We start from the raw sequence: 19,339 nt of genomic DNA on the forward strand, positions 1-19,339 counted from the left end.
TCTGTTTTAGTGCCGGCCACCGAGAGTTCTACCGCCTATATATAAGGTAAGAAAGCTTCACGGCTTACTGCGAAATGCTCGGTGTCGGCCGCGAGGTAACATTCCGGCGAAGGAGGGATGGGGGCAACGTCCTCACGGCACATTGTCTGACGCCTGTCTTGACAAAAACGGCAACGTGGCTGATTATCATACTAGCTGCCACCGGAGACGGGAGGGCGCCACCAACAGCCATCAGGAGCTGGCACAGCCAGGAGCACTATCGTGTTGGCAGAAGGGTGCACGAGAGAGATCAGGATTTGAAAGCGTTGATGCTGAGCCGCAAGGAACAGATGGATCCGGCCATTTAGCGTAGATCGCTCAGCTCAAGTGAGTCTTATGGTAAGCTTACCCATTGTAATCGGAGGGCAGTACGCTGTCTGCCTGCCAGCCACATTGGGCATTCCGAGGGCAGTCGGGCTGATGGAACCATTGAATGAACCCATCATCCCATTCAAGGCAGCCTTGAGAGGACCGCCTTACTTCCCAGTGAAGCCCAAGGAAAAGTGACTAATCCCAGGGCAGACTGGACGTGGTAGATAAGCCAAAGAAGAGAAACCAAACAGACCAACCCGAGACAAATCTAGATGGAATTCTTCTCGTTCGAATCCAGTGGATCGGAACTATTCTCTGCCAATGAGATGAAGTGCGTGCACTAGTGAAGCATCTAAGAGCCCTATGATCGGAGAATTAATGGGGGCTATGCACTGGGCCACGAGGCCACCTACATACTTATGTAGCATGGATATTGCCTAATCTGCCACCCTCATCAACTTGCGTCTCTGTGACCCACCCACTCACCCACTCCATTGTCCCTGCCGCTTAGGTAAGGGGAGTCTGACGGCATGGTTACAATCCCATGGGACTCTTCGAGGCGCTTGCAGGCTTCCTTGAAACAGACTGTTGCTATGCTGGCTACGCCCAAAGACCAATATGTATTCAAGCCGTCGAAACAGCAGTAAGCTATGGGATGTATGGTGGTAATTGTGGTTAGACTCCCACTGATCACGTTCCTTGGTGCAAATGCATAGACGTACTATTAGATAGCTCGCTTCTGCTGGGTAGGTGCGTGGCAAGCGTGGGTGTGATGTGCGGCTGATGATCCTGGACGTGCAGATTCGCATGCCATTGCCAGGGCTGGGATGGCTTGCCTCAGTCCCTCAGACATGCCAAGATGCTAAGCCCCTTCGGGTTACCTTTAATATGCTGACTTGCCTTCGGGTGGCACAGGATGGCCCACACGTGGTATCTTAGTGGTTAGTAGTTAGTCGTATTTTTAGTAGCTTCGGCTCATTGGCTTTTTTTTTACTTCATTTTGACAGACAGAAATAAAAAGCACCGCAACACCATTGTACAGCATTAGAAATAAACCAAAAAAAACCAGCGTAAATACCTCCAACCACACGACCACAACCAACAGGTGTCCGCCCCGGACTATGACTAACGGGGAACATTTCGCTTCACAAATCAATGCGTCGCACGGGTTTCGAACCTAAGCCCTCGTTTTGTACACGAGAATGTTTCTTTGAAGATGATAACGGCACCGAGTTTTCCCATCCACCGCCAATGGTTTTTCTCCGAGGTTTATCCAAATTGCTTACACCTCCGGAATGAATTTACCTCTTCTAAAGCTTCTATTTTTAGGTAAACAGTGAAACCTCATTTCGATAGACGCACATTGTCGTTTCCCGAGCCAGAAAATAAGAAACACCGCGATACCATTGTACCAGCGCCAACAGGAATCGTACCTATTACGTATTAGAATACCTCTAACCTGCGCCCGGAGAGCATCAGATGTAGGGCCCGGATGTGCGCCTAAAAAAATCCGTATCGGAGCACCCGTCACTGTTGATCCGTTCAACCAGCGAGACCGCCAACAAGACCGCTTAAAACTGCGCATGAGACAGCTCAAGGGGTACGTTCACTGGGTAAGCTCATGGGGAAAGCCTACGAAAGCCTGCAATAGTACCAACGACAGTCCTCAGGATAGCCCCCAGGACAGGCCCTAAGATAACCCCTAGAAATGGCCTTCAAGGTAGCCCTGGAAATTGCGAAACCGAGCAGGAGCTCGGATGGAACTCCGGGATCCGTTCTGGGTGCTACTCGCGGGCCTCGCGGGCTCTCTTCAAGCGTGGGGTGTGCGCACGACAGAATGCGGTGTGCATCTATCGAAGTGGGATGTGCGCCTACCTATTGTTTACCTATGTTGATGGGTCTATTAGCTACTGTGTAGCCAAGTCTTCATATCTCCTCGCTTTTGAGTCAACTCTATCCCAAACTACAATTGCGGCCGCCATTCGATGTTGATGCGATGACCCTTGATGTCACCATTGAACCATTCAATCACCTCGATCTTCTCTTGGCACGTCCGAGCCCCCTCCAAGACTTCACTCTCCACGACGGCCATGACGGTCTCATGCAGTTGATTCATGGCCAGATTCTTGCCGATGCACGCTCTCAAGCCCGCCCCGAAAGGAATCATAGATCTTTCCATGCCGGACCGTCGAAGTCCATGGTCTGTTCCATCGTCCAGCCACCTCTCGGGCTGGAAGGTGAAGGGGTCTGGAAAGACGTCGGGATCATGGTGAAGATTGTAAGCAGCACAGCCCACAATCGAGCCAGGCGGGATGAGTATGTCGCCAACGCGCAGCCCGGGGCTCGAGGCAGGCACCACGCGCGTCAGTCGCGTTGGATTCGCCATGCCGAGGCGCAGACCCTCCTTGACAACGGCGCGTAGGAACGGTAGCCCACTGTCCTGGTGTCTAGCCGAACGGATCTCACACAGCAACCGCACCCGCGCAGATTCACTCTGTACCAAATGGAACAGTATCGTGGCCAGCATGACGGCCGTCGAGTCGGCACCCGCGAAGATAATGGCCTTGCTCTGCGCGGCAGCCTCGGCGTGCGAGATGCCCGCTTGGACGAGGCGCTCGTGGTAGTAATGCGGCTTGGTGGCCGAGACTGTGCTGCCCATGACCTCCTCGGCGAAGTGGTCAAGCTTGACGAATGACTCGATGACCTGCTCATTGGCGCTGAGGCGTTGAGACATGGCGTACACGAAACGGAAGATGCTGTTGGGCAGTAGCGAGAAGCGAGCGAACGCCACAATGGCGAAGATAAAAGGGTTGGCACTGAGCTTGGCGTCGTCCAGCTGCCTCTCCTTGAGGGTGCGATGCTTGTTCTCGTCGAGTCCGCCGTACCGCTGCCCAAGCAAATAGGCCGTCACGACATCGATGGAGAGTCGCGCGCAGAGATCCAATATGTCCGTCTTGATGCGGGCCGTTTTGAACTCGCACAGTTGGTTCACGAACTCGGCCACGCAGCTTCCAATGACCCCTCCGGACCCGCTCTCCGCCCGCATTTGCGCAGGTGAAAAGAGAGGTGCTACTGCCTTGGCGCGCACGTCTCGGTATGCCGTGTCTATGGCCGAGAAGATGGACACAATGGGCCCGAGATTGAAGTTCCTGTACCGGTCATCTTTTGAAAACCCACCCTCTGCTATGTAGATGTCGCGTATGGCTTCGCTGTCAGAGATAGAGACGGAGTTGGGCGCAACTCGGAGCACTTTCGTCTTGTACTTTTGATGATAGTAACGCAATACGCGTCCCTCTATTCCAAGGTAGCATATGAAGTGCAGGAACAAGGAGCTGACCTTGGCGATAATTGGGCCGGGCACGTGGCTGAGAGGATGGAAGCGCACCCGGTAGACAATAGGAACCAGGGTCAATGCAATCAACACAGGCACTGACGCGAACATCTTGTGGAGTCAAGTATCAGGGGCAAATACCGACCAGCATCTGAAATTGTTGGAATCTTCTCCATTTAACAGTCGCAAAAAGCTGACAAACAAATCCAGACTTGACACCCAACCCTCTCTCTTCAAATCTTCAAAGCCTCTGTCAGATACAATGGCCAGGTCGTAGTGCCAAAAAGCCACTGCTTCCGGTACCTCATTGGCTGGGTTCGCTTACACGGTCCGGCAGCGGTTGTGGTGTAATAAGCAAACCTTGCGTACTCGGGGTCGGAAAAATTACTTGGGCTTTCCCTGACCAATGATCCAGCGATTCTCATCGAAGTTCGTTTTCATCGTGCCACGAGTGCCTTTATCACAATGTTTAAGAGTAACACACGCCAGCTTCCAACAGTCAATGTAAGCACCCGAGAATAGCGGTATAGGATGGCGTCCTCAATGAATGGAACGAACGGAACGGACGACCACAAATTTGAAGAGCTTATGCAGACACTGAACGGAATCAACGCCGACACCTTCAGCAACGATGGTAAAAGGATCCAGACCCTCCTGGCAGCGTATGCCCTCGTATCTCGGCTCGAGACGCCATGGGATTTCGTATTGAGACTCTGCATGGGTCAGGTACTCACTTTGACCCTTGTGTGAAGTCCGAGACTGGGGCTGAAATGTGCATCAGCCAGCGCTTGGGGCAGCTCTGAAAGTTTCGAAGGATCTGCAGCTGTTCGACAAATGGCATGAGCGCGGTGACGGCGCCATGACAAGGGAGCAGCTGGCAGCGATGGTGTCTTGCGACCCCAACCTTCTCTGTCAGTGCCCTTAAATATGAGACACGGAGAATGTGTGTGTGTGTGTGTGTGAGAGAGAGAGAGAGGGGGGGAGGGAGGGCGGGATGGAGGGAGAGACAGACCTGGCAGCTAAACAGATATGATGATCTAGTTCGCCTACTCCGCCATTTAGCAGCAAACCATGTGCTGCAAGAGACTTCGATAGGGGTTTTCAAGCCGACCAAATTGAGTATCTCTTTCACCCAATCAGTGTTCGGGGAGTGGATCAACCATCTGTTTGTCTCTCCATAAATCAACACTTTTAGCAAAGGGTAACAGACTTAGTTACGATGCGACAATTCCGTGCTTCTTCAAGATGCCAATGTACCTGGCTCAGAACGGCTACAAAAATCCTTTGGATCCCAGCAATGGCGTTTTCCAGTACGCGAAAGGTTGGAAGGGAGATATGTTCCACTATTACGAGTCCCACCCGGTCGAGGGTGAATCCTTCAACCACGTCATGGGCGGCGTCATGGCAAACCAGGCCGGATGGGTGGACATTTTCCCCCACAACGCCATTCTCGAGTCAGACTCGGATAGCGAGTCCCCTCTCGTGGTAGACGTGGGAGGCAACATTGGTCACGACATGGAAAAGTTTCGCCAGTTACACCCAGAGACAGCTTCTCGTCTGTACCTGGAGGACAGACCAGAGGTTGTAAAGCACTCCCTGTGTCCAGAGCCTGTGAACAAGATAGGCTACGACTTCTTCATGCCGCAGCCGATCAAAGGTAAGGCTCATCGTGCGCGGTAAGAAGGCAGATGAACGACCGCTAACCCATGCAAATCACAGGAGCGCGCGCCTACTACATGCACGGCGTCCTCCACGACTGGTCCGACGAGCCGGCCCGCAAGATTCTCGAAATGCAGAGAGGGGCGATGAAACCGGGACACAGCAAACTCCTGATCCACGACCACATTGCGCCCGAGGCCTTGGCCCACCCGCACACCACGGCCTACGATCTGACCATGATGGTCATGGTGGCGGGGGTAGAGCGGAGCGAGGCGCATTGGAGCACGTTGCTCAAGTCTGCGGGTTATAAGTTCCTCAGGGTCTGGACTTCGCCGCTGGCCGTGCAAGGCATCATCGAGGCCGAGCTCGAGGAGTAGGAGTGTTGCTGCCGTGCCCCTTGATACAATTCCGATTTGATTTTTCCACCGTATTCCGTATCGCCCGGTTCATCCGGGCTAGAAAATTCACAATCGCACCACATCGCGCCCGATCGTTGATGATTGATGCTCTTTGCTGTTTCCCCGTGCTCTTGCTTCGTGGCTATCCGTGTTCCCGCCCATGGTCCAAAGTGAGAGATTGAAGAACTCAGTCGAGCGTGCAGATTCTCGTTTGTCTGCTGCGCTGTGAGATATAACTGACGAAGGGCGTTGAATTTGAGCTTATGGGGGTTCTTTGTGCTACGAGTGTCAAGGTCTCGTGGTGGAATTACGGGGTATGGCACAACGCTGTCACGTCACAGAATATCTTGTGTTTCATTCATTAGACCTTGAGAGCGCACATTATTAGTAAGCTGTTATGTAGCTTTCTTCTTCCTCTTCTTCCTCTCCCCTTCTTCTTCCTCCTCCGTTTGCCTCTCTTGCCTTTCCCGTTTCGCTCAGAGAGGTCATGTAGTTGCTACGCGCATTCTTTCTCTAGCATCATTTGTGGCTGTCTGTGGGTTGCTTAATTGCTGAGTGTTAAATCGTAACCTAGTACCTAGGACCATCTGACAAGAATAGCACAAGAAAAGGAACCCCCCTTATTGAAGGTAAGAAGTGTCCTACAGGCGTGTTCCATGTGCAAGTACCTAAGCTTTCCATCAAATCTAGTAATACTAACAGACAAAAGAGATTGCAATACCCAAGTTCTAATCGCGCCAACAATGTTCTAAAGTACATGTAGACTGAAAGGAGATTAAGGGTCCCCAAGTCCAGTCCACTAAAAGCGCGGTGTCTCGTATAGTTCAGGGGTGACGTAGACCTGCAGACTTAGACCATCCTGCTTGGAATCTTCCTTCCTCCCGATGCCAATGAAGGTGAAGATGCCCGGCTTTTCATCCAGCTTCCGGTACGTGCTGTGTTTTCAGTTGTTAGCAACGTCAGGAAGGTTGTGCAATGAGACGGATGGCCACGTACAAGACATTCTCCAGTCGCTCCTCGAGCGACCTTCCTCCGTCATGCCACCCATACTTCGTCAACCAGGCGTCCAGTCCCTGGGCGATCGCTCGGTCGTTGGGTGCTCTGAAAGCGGGATAGAAGTAGAGCTTTGGGACCGGGTATGGCCTATCCGGTGAGAGCGAGAAATACATGGACGTTGGTTTTTGTCCGAAGAGCGCGCGTCGCCGCTGCTCAGCTGGAGTCTCTTCCTTGATCTTGTCGGCTGGGTAGTCACAGCCACTTGCGAGGTCAATCAAGTCTCGAAGCTTCTCCTTGTCGTCTTGCAGATCAGGAATCCGTCCACCCAGCGTGTAATAATCCCACATCTCGTCGAACGAGTTCCCCCAATAGCGCATGTACACCTTCAGGCGCGCCTTCCCTGCCTTGACGAAATCAGTTGCCATGCCCCGCCCGCAGTTCTCGTACTGAGGATGGTCCTCGACGTAGTCCTCAATCGTCTTGAGGGCCAGCAAGATATTCGGATAGTAGCCAATGTCCGGCATTTGCCGAATACCCAAGCTGAGCGCTTGGAAGCGGCCGAAGCCCTTGTCTGCGGCCACGAAGCAAGGGGGAAAATAGCTCTTGGCCATGACAGGGAGCATTCCAGGCGCCAACTCCAAGATACGAGCATTGATGTCGAATCCCAATATTGTGGGCGTCTGATACCCTACCTGAGCGACAAGGGCTTGCTGTTTACTTGGGGAGACGTTGGAATAGACGAACCACCGGGCGAGAGCACGATGCTACCGGGTGTGATCTGGAGTCATTATTTCCTCGTCATCAAGAAGGAGCGTATCATAGTAAACGCAGTGAGAAAGGGAAGAAACAAACAGATCAATATTTTGGAAAGAAAAAGAAGCTTGAAAATCGAAATGCATAACGTACCCATTTGTCGTCAAACATTGGACTTTGCTTGGCAAGCGTTTCTAACACCTTTTCTGAATTTGCTATACTCAGAGGGTGGTCCTTGTTTGGTGGACGGAGCTCGCTAAGATCGAGAACGAAGCGAACACCTGGGTTTTTGGTTGACCCCTTAAACTCAAAGCTGTACTCAAAAGGATTGCCGTCCCAGCCCACCGCGGCGGGAAGGGAGTTGCTTTCAGGTTTATTTCCTAGCAGTGGACAGAGAGTATCTCGGTAGTAGTCGAGGAATTGGCGCTGTGCTTCCTCTGGGTAATTGGCCTCATGAAGCATTCTGGAGAGATCAGACCCGCTGGTGCGCCACCAGTAGGACGGACCTTCGCCATTCATCGAACATGCTGTATCAGTAGTCGTCTCCATAGAGGAGTCGTCTCCATAGCAGGAGCCGTTTCCATAGCAGGCGTCTCCATAGCAGGAGCCGTCTCCATAGTGGCTGTTTCCATAGCAGGCGTCTCCATAGCAGGAGCCGTTTCCATAGCAGGCGTCTCCATAGCAGGAGCCGTCTCCATAGTGGCTGTTTTCATAGCAGGCGTCTCCATAGCAGGAGTCTCCTTAGCAGGCGTCTCCATAGCAGGCGTCTCCTTAGCAGGCGTCTCCATAGCAGGCGTCTCCATCGCAGGCGTCTCCATAGCAGGAGCCGTTTCCATAGCAGGCGTCTCCATAGCAGGAACCGTCTCCATATGGTTTCCATAGCAGGCGTCTCCATAGCAGGCGTCTCCATAACAGGCGTCTCCATCGCAGGCGTCTCCATAGTTGCCGTGGCAGTCTGCATATTCAAAGATTGAATTTAATAAAGTGTCCCAAATTGTGGCAAACGAAGCCTCGGATTCTATGGCCTAGTGTACAAGGACCACGGAATTTCCTGTGCTGGATCTGGGGAGTTTTGGCATTGCCCGAGTCGCCAGTGTCTTCTTTACTTGGCACTACAAATCGGGCCTCGGCCCAATGTCATATGGGAATTTTTGAAAGCCCCATAATCCCCCTGCCTCTGTATTCGGACTGGGGATGATTATTTCAGGGTCTTTGGGGCTCGAACTGGTACTCGTTTGATTTCCTTGTTGTTGCATGCAGGAACATGCACGCAGTTTGAGCTAAGGACCACTTGCATGTTACTTAGCGCCGACCCATCTGTTGGTCGCCAAGTAGTAGTGCTGGGTAACACCAGCCGCCCCAAGTAAGCGCAGGAAGCCGCCAGTGGTCAAGGAGAGGAAATGTTTATCATGGGCCACTTATAGTGTCGGCAAATCTAGCATGGGCCACGCTGTCTATTATGGGCCATTCCCAATTTTCCCGTCTCCAAAGTAATCACCTGCCCAATGCGGTTGGCCTTCGCATGTGTTGTCGTCGTCATCGTTATTGTGCGTTGTCTTCGTCGTCATTATCGCGCAATATATATACCAAATCTAACTCGAATGTTAACCACTAAACCCTGTCCATTGCATCCGGCGGCTCTTCCAGGGGACAACTGCATTGAGCCTACTCTAGCCTAACCTCCTAACCGCCGTGTGACGGCGACCGTAGTGAGGAGGTAATTATTTCGAGAAGAGAAGTTGTGTGTCTAGCGGTGTTGCGCCCTTGCCAAAAGGTTGGCCCATCGTGAACGTTCCGCTGCTAGAGGTGGCCCATGATAAACGTTTCTTCGGTCAACTACCAATTTCAGCTCGGCGCGGACAGCATTGAGTGCGACTCAGCTGCGCCTTGGTTACCTTTGGGATAAATACAATGACATGGATACATGGCCCATAGCCCCCAAGCCGCCACCGGCGCTCCACATCCCGGAATCCACATCCGCGGTTGATGTGAGGGTCATCGATACGTATGTGCGCTCCCGTCGCTAGGGCCAGGTACCGTCTAGTAGGATGAGCAGTTGAGCTGGGGCGACTGACGTGATGATAGTAACACCTTAGTCCATTTGAACCCAGAGCTCTTCTGGCAGCCCAAGGTGGATGGCTTCGCCGGTCTCGACGCGCCCATATACTGCTTTCTGATATCGAATGGCAGCCAGCACGTAGTCTTCGACCTCGGCGTCCGTTCAGACTGGCAGAATTACGCACCCAAAGTCGTCTCGCTCATCAAGGCAACTACAGTGATCACGCGGGGATCGGATGTGACGTCGGTGCTAGACACGGATGACAGCGGCCTTAACATCCATAGCGCCGATATCCAAGCCGTCATCTGGTCGCACAACCACTTCGACCACATCGGAGACGTATCCAAGTTCCCACCAAGCACCGACCTCGTCGTAGGACCTGGCGTCTGCGCAGCTTCTTGGCCTGGCTGGCCGCGGCGTCCCGACGCCATTGTGCTCGACAGCGATGCGGAGGGTAGAGTAGTCCGGGAGATTTCTTTCGAGGCGAGCAGCCTGAAGATCGGCAGCTTCGACGCCTATGACTTCTTCGGCGACGGATCTTTCTACCTCCTGGACGCACCTGGCCATGCCGTCGGACATCTGTGTGGTCTTGCCCGGACTACGGCCCATGATGATGAACCGTCCTTTGTCTTCATGGGCGCTGATGCTTGTCATCACCCGGGGGTCCTCCGACCCAGCGACTACCTGTCATTACCGTCGGCAGACACCCTGCAGAGCACACTTGCAACTACCAGAAGCTCTCCAGAACAATGTCCCGGTGCCCTGTTCCAATCGCATCTGACCAGTCCCAATGCACCATTCTTCACAGTCGCACCCGGGCCCCTGTTTCCAGACCACGATGCAGCAATGCTCACGGTGCGCAAGATCCAGGAGCTCGACGCGGCGGATAATGTCTTGGTCTTAATGGCCCATGACTTGTCTCTACGGGACAAGATCCCTCTATTTCCAGAGACAATCAATGGGTGGAGAGTCAGTGGGCTAAAGACGAAAACCCGGTGGCTTTTTTGTAATGATTTCTTGTCTGCTTGATAGACTCTTGCCAGTCCGCCATTAAAAAGGCCGTGATTGTCCCGAGCTCAACAATGTGATCCAATCCACCGAAGTATCTTATTGTATCAGGTGCTGCTCCCGACGGTGACGAATTACAAGTTAATATGTTCTTATTGAATAGAGGATCTCTGCTAAATGAACTAAAGCTAAAATCAAACTATCTATAACGAAGCTAGTAACTCTATTTAAAGAAGAAGAATAATTAAAATTAGTAGACAGCGGTAATTCGGGAGGTCGTCCCGCCAAAAAGCAGTTGCTGGGTACGCTCGAAGGCCGAGGCTAGCCCCGGGCTGGTTCCGTAAATACAAAGTATCGGGTGCTGCCCGGATGCTGTCTCTGTACTCGTGCGTTCGAGAAGTGAGCTACTTGATAGAGCGAGGACACCAATAGATCTTTTTACTTAGTGGGATGTCGCTTGATCTACTGGTGTCCTCGCTCTATCAAGTAGCTCACTTCTCGAACGCACGAGTACAGAGGTCTGCACCGAAAGTCCTGCACATGCGCTAAAACTCTTGGCATCCTTGGCATTCTCCGGCAATTTGACAAATTTCTTGAATAGCTTTATTTTTCTTGATAATTCTTTATATAACTACGTATATACTTATTAACTCGCTTATTTAAATTATATAGTCGTATATTCCCTTTAAAACGATCTTTTTTATACTTATTATCGCTTTTTAAATAAATAACTTTAATAATATATTTAGATATATATTCTATTTACTTCTAAATTCTCTTTTATAAAAACTTATATTTTTAATAATAAGTCTATCGCTTTTTAGTTTCTTTTTAAATTATTAATAAATTATTTTAAGTAGTATATCGCTTTATTTAAAATTAATATAACTTAATATAGTTTAAATTTAACGAGTTTCTATATTATAATAATTTAAGTATATTTATAAATATAAAAATTAGTTTTTAAAATTTTAAAGTATAGATTAAGATTTTATCTTTTATAATTACTATATTAAATTTATTCTTTTTATATTTCTAAATAAATTTTAGAAGTAATAAAAAAAGAATTTATATCTAATTAGCGAAAGAAGTTAAAGAATTTAAAGAAATATATATAAATAAATATTCTTCTAATAGCGATATTAGTTAATTTCTTCTTTTTTCTCTATAATAATAACTTTCTTAATTTCTATTATAAATCTCTGTTAAGACTACTAATCGAAAAGGTATAATATATTCTATAAGATATTTTATATTAAGTAATATTATATCGTATTCGAGTATAATATAAATAGAGTCGAATATTATATTATTTTTCTAATATGAGTTTAAGATCTTAACGAGATATCTCACGATATGATATATCTATGGAATTATACTATGGAATAATATATATATAGAATATTCTTACTGAGATTTCTATATTTATAGAATAATTTGATTGAGATATATAGAATATATTTATTCTTCTTTATTAAGAGAGAGGAAATATAAAGAGTAATTTAATATAGCTATTTATTTTTTTATTAATATTAATAATTAGAATAATAATTAAAACTATAAGTATCTCTATTCTTCTTCTTAAAATTATAATATAAAAGAATATTCTAAATTTTAAATCTTTAAATATTATAAGAATAAAATTCTATAATTATCTTTATTTATATATTTATCTTAACGCGTTAAATAAGCTTAATAGACTTTATATTTATTCTTCTCTTAAATTCTAACTCACTCTTCTATTCTACTCTATCTCGATTCTTTTAAATATCTTAAATCTATCTTTATCTAATTAAATTTATTAACTATTTATAAATATATTCGCTTTTTAAATTATTTTAAATCTCTTTTTTAAAACTAAATCTATTATTACTAATTCTCTCTAATTATAAATTTATTAATTATTTCTCTATATATTATAGAGTATTAGTAATATATCTTAATAAATTTATAAATATTAGATTTATCGAAGTATTTTTTATAAGCTTATTATCTTTATTAATATAATTATTATAAATATTAATTAAGTTTTTATATAAAATACTATTAGCTCTTTTAATCTAATTTAATATATTAAAATCTTCTTTAAAATTAAATCTAGTTTATTTAAACTTATTTTTTTAATATTTTATATAAAAAATTATTATTAGAGTATAGAATATCGCTAATAAATAATATTTTTAAATACTATAATATCTTTTAATTATTAAAAAATATCGCTTATATATAATAGTCTTCGCGAGAGAATAAAGAATATTATAAGCTATTCGAGTAACTATAATATATTTAAACTCTAATTTCTTTTATTATTTTAAAATTAAAAAATTCGCTAAATTATTAAAAAAAGCTTTATAAAGATTAGAAATAAAATTATAATTAGAATAATAATTAGAAGACTTATTATTTCTTCTATATTATTAAAATTAATTATATTTATTCTTATTATCTAAATTTTTAATCTTAAATTTTATTATTTAATTAAGCGTATTTTTATTTAATTAACTTATTTATTTAACTCTTTATAATTAACTACTTATATTAATATTTTAATAATTTTAAAATATCTTTTTAAGCGCTTTTTAGTAAATTTCTATCTATAACTTTTTTCTAATATTAATCTTTTAATTTAATTTCTTTAACTTTATATTATTATAATTTAAATATAAAAATTTAACTTATTTATATAGATAATTTAAATTTAATTAAATTTAATTATAATAGATAATTAATTTCTCGCGAGCCGTCTTAAAAGCTTTAAAAAATTCTTTTTTCTAAAAAACTCTCTTTCTTCTTAATTTTTTAAGCTCTTTATTTATATAATTAAATAAATAATTATAAATATTAAAAACGTAGTAAATTATAATCTTCTTTTCTCTACTTATTAATTTTATAAATTTATAAAAAAAATTAATAAATTAAATTAAATATTAAATCTATTAGAAATTAATTAAAAATAATTTAAATATCTAAATTATAATTCTTATCTATAATTATTTCTTATTATTTAATCTTAAATAGATAATTAATTTATTTTTTAAAAAAGTATATAATATCGATATAAAGAAGTAAAGCGTAAATTAATATCTAATAAATTAAATTTTAGCGAGTCTTAATATTCTAAAAAAGCTTAAAAGAGCGTCTCTAATAGTATTTTTTTTTTTTAGAAAATTAATATTTATCTAATATTAAAATATTTTTATTTTAAAGCTATTTAATTTATAATATAAAAAAATCTTTTTATATTAATCGCTAATATTAATATATATAATAATTTTTTAAATCTTAATATAATTAATAATATAATAATTAAAATAATAATAAGAAATATTATATTTTTATTAGAGTTATCGATAGATTAATTATACTTATTTAAACTTAATTCTTATCTTCTTTATTATCTTAGCTTCTTTAAAATTTCTTATTTATTAAAATAATCTTAATATTATTTAAAAGTTCTTTTAAAATTAATTAAATAATATATATTATATAGAAAATATATTATAAATAATTTAAAAACTTAAATTCTTTAATATTAAGCGAGTTATTTACTATAAAAATAAAAAAATAATTAATTAAATTATCGAAGAGTATATTATTATTATTAATATTATTAATTATAAATTTAAGTATATAAATTTAAATCTTATATTTTATAAGAATTAAATTAATAATACTTATAAGTTTCTAGCTAGTATATTTATTTTTAATATATTTAAAGTCTATAAAAATCTTATACTATTACTAATTAATATTAATAAAAAAAATTAGAATTATTATAAATAATTAATAATTATAAAATAATTAATAATTTAGAGCTAAAAAAACTTTAATATTATTAATTAATAATTTTTTTAATAATCTTATCTTTAGCTTTATAGCTTTTTTTATTAATTAATTCTTTATAATAAATATTAATTTTAATTATATATTAGAGTTAAAATAGTATAAGAGTTATAATATCTTAGAATTATTAGTAATTATAAATAGAATATTAATATTTATAATTTAATAATAAAATTATTTTAAGAAATCTTTATATATAAGCTTTTAATCTTCTAATATTATAAGAGAATTTTAATATTATTTTTTTTAGAGTAAATAGTAAATTAGATATTGTATTTATCGTTTTATTTATTAATAATTTATATTATCTAATTTAGAAATATATCTAATTTTTATAATTATTAATTAGATTTATTTATTATAAATTACTTAAATTAGATTTTTTAATATATTTCTTAAACTTAATATATACTATTATATCGTTTATTTTATAATCTATAAATAAATAAATTAGAATCTTATTATAATAACGATAAATAATATATAACTCTTCGAAATTAATAAGCGTATATTTATTAAATTATATTTACTTCTAAAATTTTCTAATTTCTAAATCTTAATAAATAAATTAATAATCGCTATTAAATTTAAACTAATTTTATATAACTTATATTATCTTTATTTATTATTATATTTATTATTTTTTATTATTAATATTAAAAAGAAAGTAAGATTTATTACTATCTTTATATTAAAATATATTTATTAATATCTTATATTAAATATTATTAATTAAGAAAATTAAATCTATACTAAATAGAGATCTAATTAATATTTTAAAATTAAAATATTTAAAGAGAAATTAAAAGAGATATATAAATAAATAAAATATTAGAAATAAAATAAGATTAATATTTAATATATAAATTCTATCTTCTCGCTATAATAGAAACTTATATCGCTTTAATAATATATTACTATATTATTTTTAATATTTTAAATTAAAAATTAATTCTTTCTAATTAGCGTTATAATTAATAATTATATATTTAAAAATATATAATAATATTAATATAGAATTAATATTTAATTTTATTAATTTAAAACTCTAATTAATCTAGCTATTAACGCTTCTCTACTTAATATAATATATATTCTATTTACTTTAATACTAATACTTATTTATTACTATACTATTTTAATTATTAAAATTAAAAATTATATTTATTTAATTAATATTTTAATCGCTAATTATATTAATAAAAATATATATTAATATCTTAAAATTATTAAATCTATTTTATTAAATATTAATATAAAATTAAAATTTAATTTAAGCGCTTTAATAATTTAATTAGCTAAACTAATTATTATCTAAATCTTTTATATATAAAAATTAAATCTTTTATTATATTAAGATTATTTTTAAATATTAAAATCTTTCTTATTAATATAGCTCTCTTTTATTTAAATAATATTATAATATCTTTTACTTAAGCGTTAAAATATTAAAATATTATATTCTTCGCTTTTAATTAAATAATATTATTTTTAAATTAATATCTTTAATTTTATAAAAATAATAATTAATTTATTATAAATAAAGATAAAAAAGAAATAATATCTTTTTTTATTTTTATAATAGAAGAAGAGAAGAGAGTAAATAAATTAATTATAAGCTATATATAACTCGATATCTAAAAATAATAAATTAATAAAGTTATAATATTAGAATAAAGAGCTCTTCTTATAATTAATAAATATAAAATTAAATAGAAATTAATTAGATTAATAAGATTATCTTTAATAAATATATCGCGTATATAAAGAATATCGAAATATATAAAATATATATAAAATATAAGAGAGAGCGTATATATATAGTTATAAATATCTAAAATATATTTAAAATATAGAAAGAAGCGCTTATATATAACTCTACGATATATATTAATAAAAAAAAATTAATCTCTTTTTTTAATTAGATTTCTAATTAATATTTAAACTTAATTTATCTTTAAATAATATTTTATTTTAATAAAATTTTAGTTATATAATATTAATTAACTTAATAATAAATATTTAATATTATTCTTTTCTAATCTACCCTCTTTTTTTTAAAAAATTCTTTTTATTATTATAATATTTATATTATAATACACTTATTTATTATAATACTATTTATATCTAAAAAAAATAAAATTATTTTCTCTATATTCTATAATTAAATTAAATTAATAATATTATTTTTATAAAGTAAATATATATCTAATAGCGCTATATCTCTTAATATAATAATTAATTATAATATTAATTATAATTTATTAATATATAATATTATTATTTATTAAAGCTATTAACTCGATAATTATAGAAATTTAAGAAATTATTAATAATTTATTAACTACTAATCTAGACTTATTTAAATTATTAAAATAAAGTAAAAATAAGACTTCGCGAAGATAAAGATTAGAAGATTATACGCGAAGTTTAAAAAGTATAGCTATAAATAAAAAAAGTATATAATTATATTAATTATATATATCTAAATTAAATAATAAATTAATTATATATATTAATTATATTATTACTAATTAGACTTAAAAGTTTATATATTAAAAAAAATTTATAAACTATAGAGATTAACGAACTTAATTATTTTTTAAATCATATTTACTTAAATAATAAAGAAGATCTTAATTTATATAGCTTTAAATTCGATTAATTTACTTTAAATTTAATTCTTTATATTAAATATACTTTAAGAAATTATAAAGATAAAATTAGCGAGTAATTTTAATAATATAACTTACTCTTTAGTAATTCTAAATAAAAAAAATTATTAACTAATATCTAGCGGCTTAATTATATATATTTTATATAAAAAGAATTACTTTATAATTAAAAGATATATAACTTTTTAGATAATTATAATAAGATATAAGTTTATAAATAATAATATAGTATTATTAAAGTCTAGACGTAGTTTTTATAAAAAGAAAATATATAATAAATAAAAGAAAAACTATTCTAAGTTAAGAATAAGATATTCTAATTATTATTCTACTTATTACGCTTAATTAATAATATTTAACTATTATACTTAATCTAATAACTTTATATATTTTATATTTATAAAATAAAACTTCTTAAATCGATTTAAATATAAATATATATCTATAAAAATATTACTACTCTAATAAAAGAGGCTTTTTATTCTAGAATCTATATTAAATTAAAAATTATATCTCTACGCTCGATAGCTTTAATTTCTATAGTTACTATTAATATTATAACTAAATTCATATAATAATAATACGCCTTTCTTATTAATGAGTATTTTTATATTCGATAGCTTTAATTCTTATAATTACTATTAATATCGCGACTAAATTTATATAATAATAGTATATCTTTCTTATTAGCGAATATCTCTATATTTAATAACTTTAATTTCTATAATTACTACTAATATCGCGACTAAATTTATATAATAATAATATATCTTTTTTATTAGCGAGTATCTCTATATTCGATAATTTTAATTCTTATAGTTATTATTAATATCGCGATTAAATTTATATAGTAATAGTATATCTTTCTTATTAGCGAGTATATTAATAATTATAAATAGCTAAAATATAATAGAAAATAGTAAATAATCTTTAATAATATTTAATTCTAAATCTATAGCTTCTTTATCTTATTTAAGAATAAAAATATTTATATCTAGAATTTAAAATAAGTATATTTTAATATATAGTTATTAAATATCTAGATATAAATCTTTTAATTAAAAAATTAATTTCTTTAGAGTTAATTAATATAATTATAATAATAATTAAAAGTATAATTATTATATTATATAGCGTAATTTAATAGATTAAATTTAATAGATTTCGCTAATATAACGCTAGATAAATTTTAAAATATTAAAATTATAAATAGAAATTCTCTCTTTCTTTCTTTCTTAGCATCTTAAATATTTTCTCTTATCGATATTTTATACTATAATTATTTTATCTTATTTATCTTAATTTAATTTAATAATAATATATTATTAATAATTATTAATTTTAATAGCGATTTTATTATACTATTATTATATAGAGATAATAATATTAATCTATATATTAAATCGATTTATTTAGAAGATAATATAGATCTTAATAATATAAATAATAATATAAATAATTAATTAAATAATTATCTATTTAATCTTTATATTAAAACTTTAAATTAAAAGAAAATCTTAAAATCTTCTAATTATAAAAAGATAATTATAAAAAAAATTAAATAGAGTAAGTCTTTAATTATTCGCGCTTTCGATATAAAGATCGTAAGAAAAAATATATCGAGGTCTTTATTTATAAAGATTAAAAATCGATATTAAAAATAAGAAAATAAGTATAGTAATATAATATATTAATAAGTAATATATATATATATAATTAATAATATTTTAGCTATTACTTTATAAGAGATTAAAAAATATTAGAAATTAATTAATTTACTTTTTTTAAAAAGACCTTTTACTTATATAGTATAAGAGATTATTAATATAATATTACTATCTTATTATACTATACAAATTTAGATTTTTATATTAAATATATTATAAGAAGCTATTAAAATAACTTTAATATCGAAATTTTATTATATATTAGCTTTTTATTAAGTTATTATTTTATTAATAAATTATATAGTTAATAATCTTTACGCTATTTATAATAAAAGAGTTATATTAATAATTAAGAATATAAAATTTATATAAATAATATATTAATATATAATAAGAGAAAGTGCGTAAATAATAAAAATAAGATAGTTAAAAATATTTTATTTAGATAGAAGAGAGTTAAAATACTTAATATAGAATAGAATTCTAATTATCTTTCTAATTATTAAAAAATATATGAATTTATTCTTCTAATAATAGTCTCTTTATATTTTCTTTATTAATAAGAACTTCTTATTTAAATAAATACGTAATTAATAATT

General features: G+C 35.5%; 5 protein-coding genes across 5 annotated transcripts; 2 read left to right on the plus strand and 3 right to left on the minus strand.

The window, feature by feature from the left end:
* Positions 1-2,314: 2,314 nt before the first annotated feature.
* On the minus strand, positions 2,315-3,793 carry HO173_007805 (uncharacterized protein; the record flags this gene model as incomplete). Its single annotated transcript, XM_037309705.1, has 1 exon — positions 2,315-3,793. The coding sequence occupies one exon, from the start codon at positions 3,791-3,793 to the stop codon at positions 2,315-2,317; it is 1,479 nt and encodes a 492-aa protein (XP_037163382.1).
* Positions 3,794-4,225: 432 nt separating this feature from the next.
* HO173_007806 (uncharacterized protein) lies at positions 4,226-5,718 on the plus strand (the record flags this gene model as incomplete). Its single annotated transcript, XM_037309706.1, has 5 exons — positions 4,226-4,408; positions 4,464-4,593; positions 4,724-4,847; positions 4,897-5,339; positions 5,402-5,718. 5 exons carry the CDS (start codon positions 4,226-4,228, stop codon positions 5,716-5,718), a joined length of 1,197 nt encoding a protein of 398 aa, XP_037163383.1.
* Positions 5,719-6,538: 820 nt separating this feature from the next.
* HO173_007807 (uncharacterized protein) lies at positions 6,539-7,950 on the minus strand (the record flags this gene model as incomplete). The annotated part of the gene is made up of 3 exons (XM_037309707.1): positions 6,539-6,674; positions 6,736-7,499; positions 7,642-7,950. 3 exons carry the CDS (start codon positions 7,948-7,950, stop codon positions 6,539-6,541), a joined length of 1,209 nt encoding a protein of 402 aa, XP_037163384.1.
* A 53-nt stretch (positions 7,951-8,003) lies between these two features.
* HO173_007808 (uncharacterized protein) lies at positions 8,004-8,339 on the minus strand (the record flags this gene model as incomplete). The annotated part of the gene is made up of 1 exon (XM_037309708.1): positions 8,004-8,339. One exon carries the CDS (start codon positions 8,337-8,339, stop codon positions 8,004-8,006), a length of 336 nt encoding a protein of 111 aa, XP_037163385.1.
* A 1,065-nt stretch (positions 8,340-9,404) lies between these two features.
* HO173_007809 (uncharacterized protein) lies at positions 9,405-10,576 on the plus strand (the record flags this gene model as incomplete). The annotated part of the gene is made up of 2 exons (XM_037309709.1): positions 9,405-9,493; positions 9,574-10,576. The coding sequence occupies 2 exons, from the start codon at positions 9,405-9,407 to the stop codon at positions 10,574-10,576; spliced, it is 1,092 nt and encodes a 363-aa protein (XP_037163386.1).
* Between the last annotated feature and the right edge of the window lie 8,763 nt (positions 10,577-19,339).

The sequence above is a fragment of the Letharia columbiana genome (assembly GCF_014066305.1).
Source record: "Letharia columbiana isolate WasteWater2 chromosome Unknown Sc0000026_s0, whole genome shotgun sequence".
Taxonomy (NCBI): domain Eukaryota; kingdom Fungi; phylum Ascomycota; class Lecanoromycetes; order Lecanorales; family Parmeliaceae; genus Letharia; species Letharia columbiana.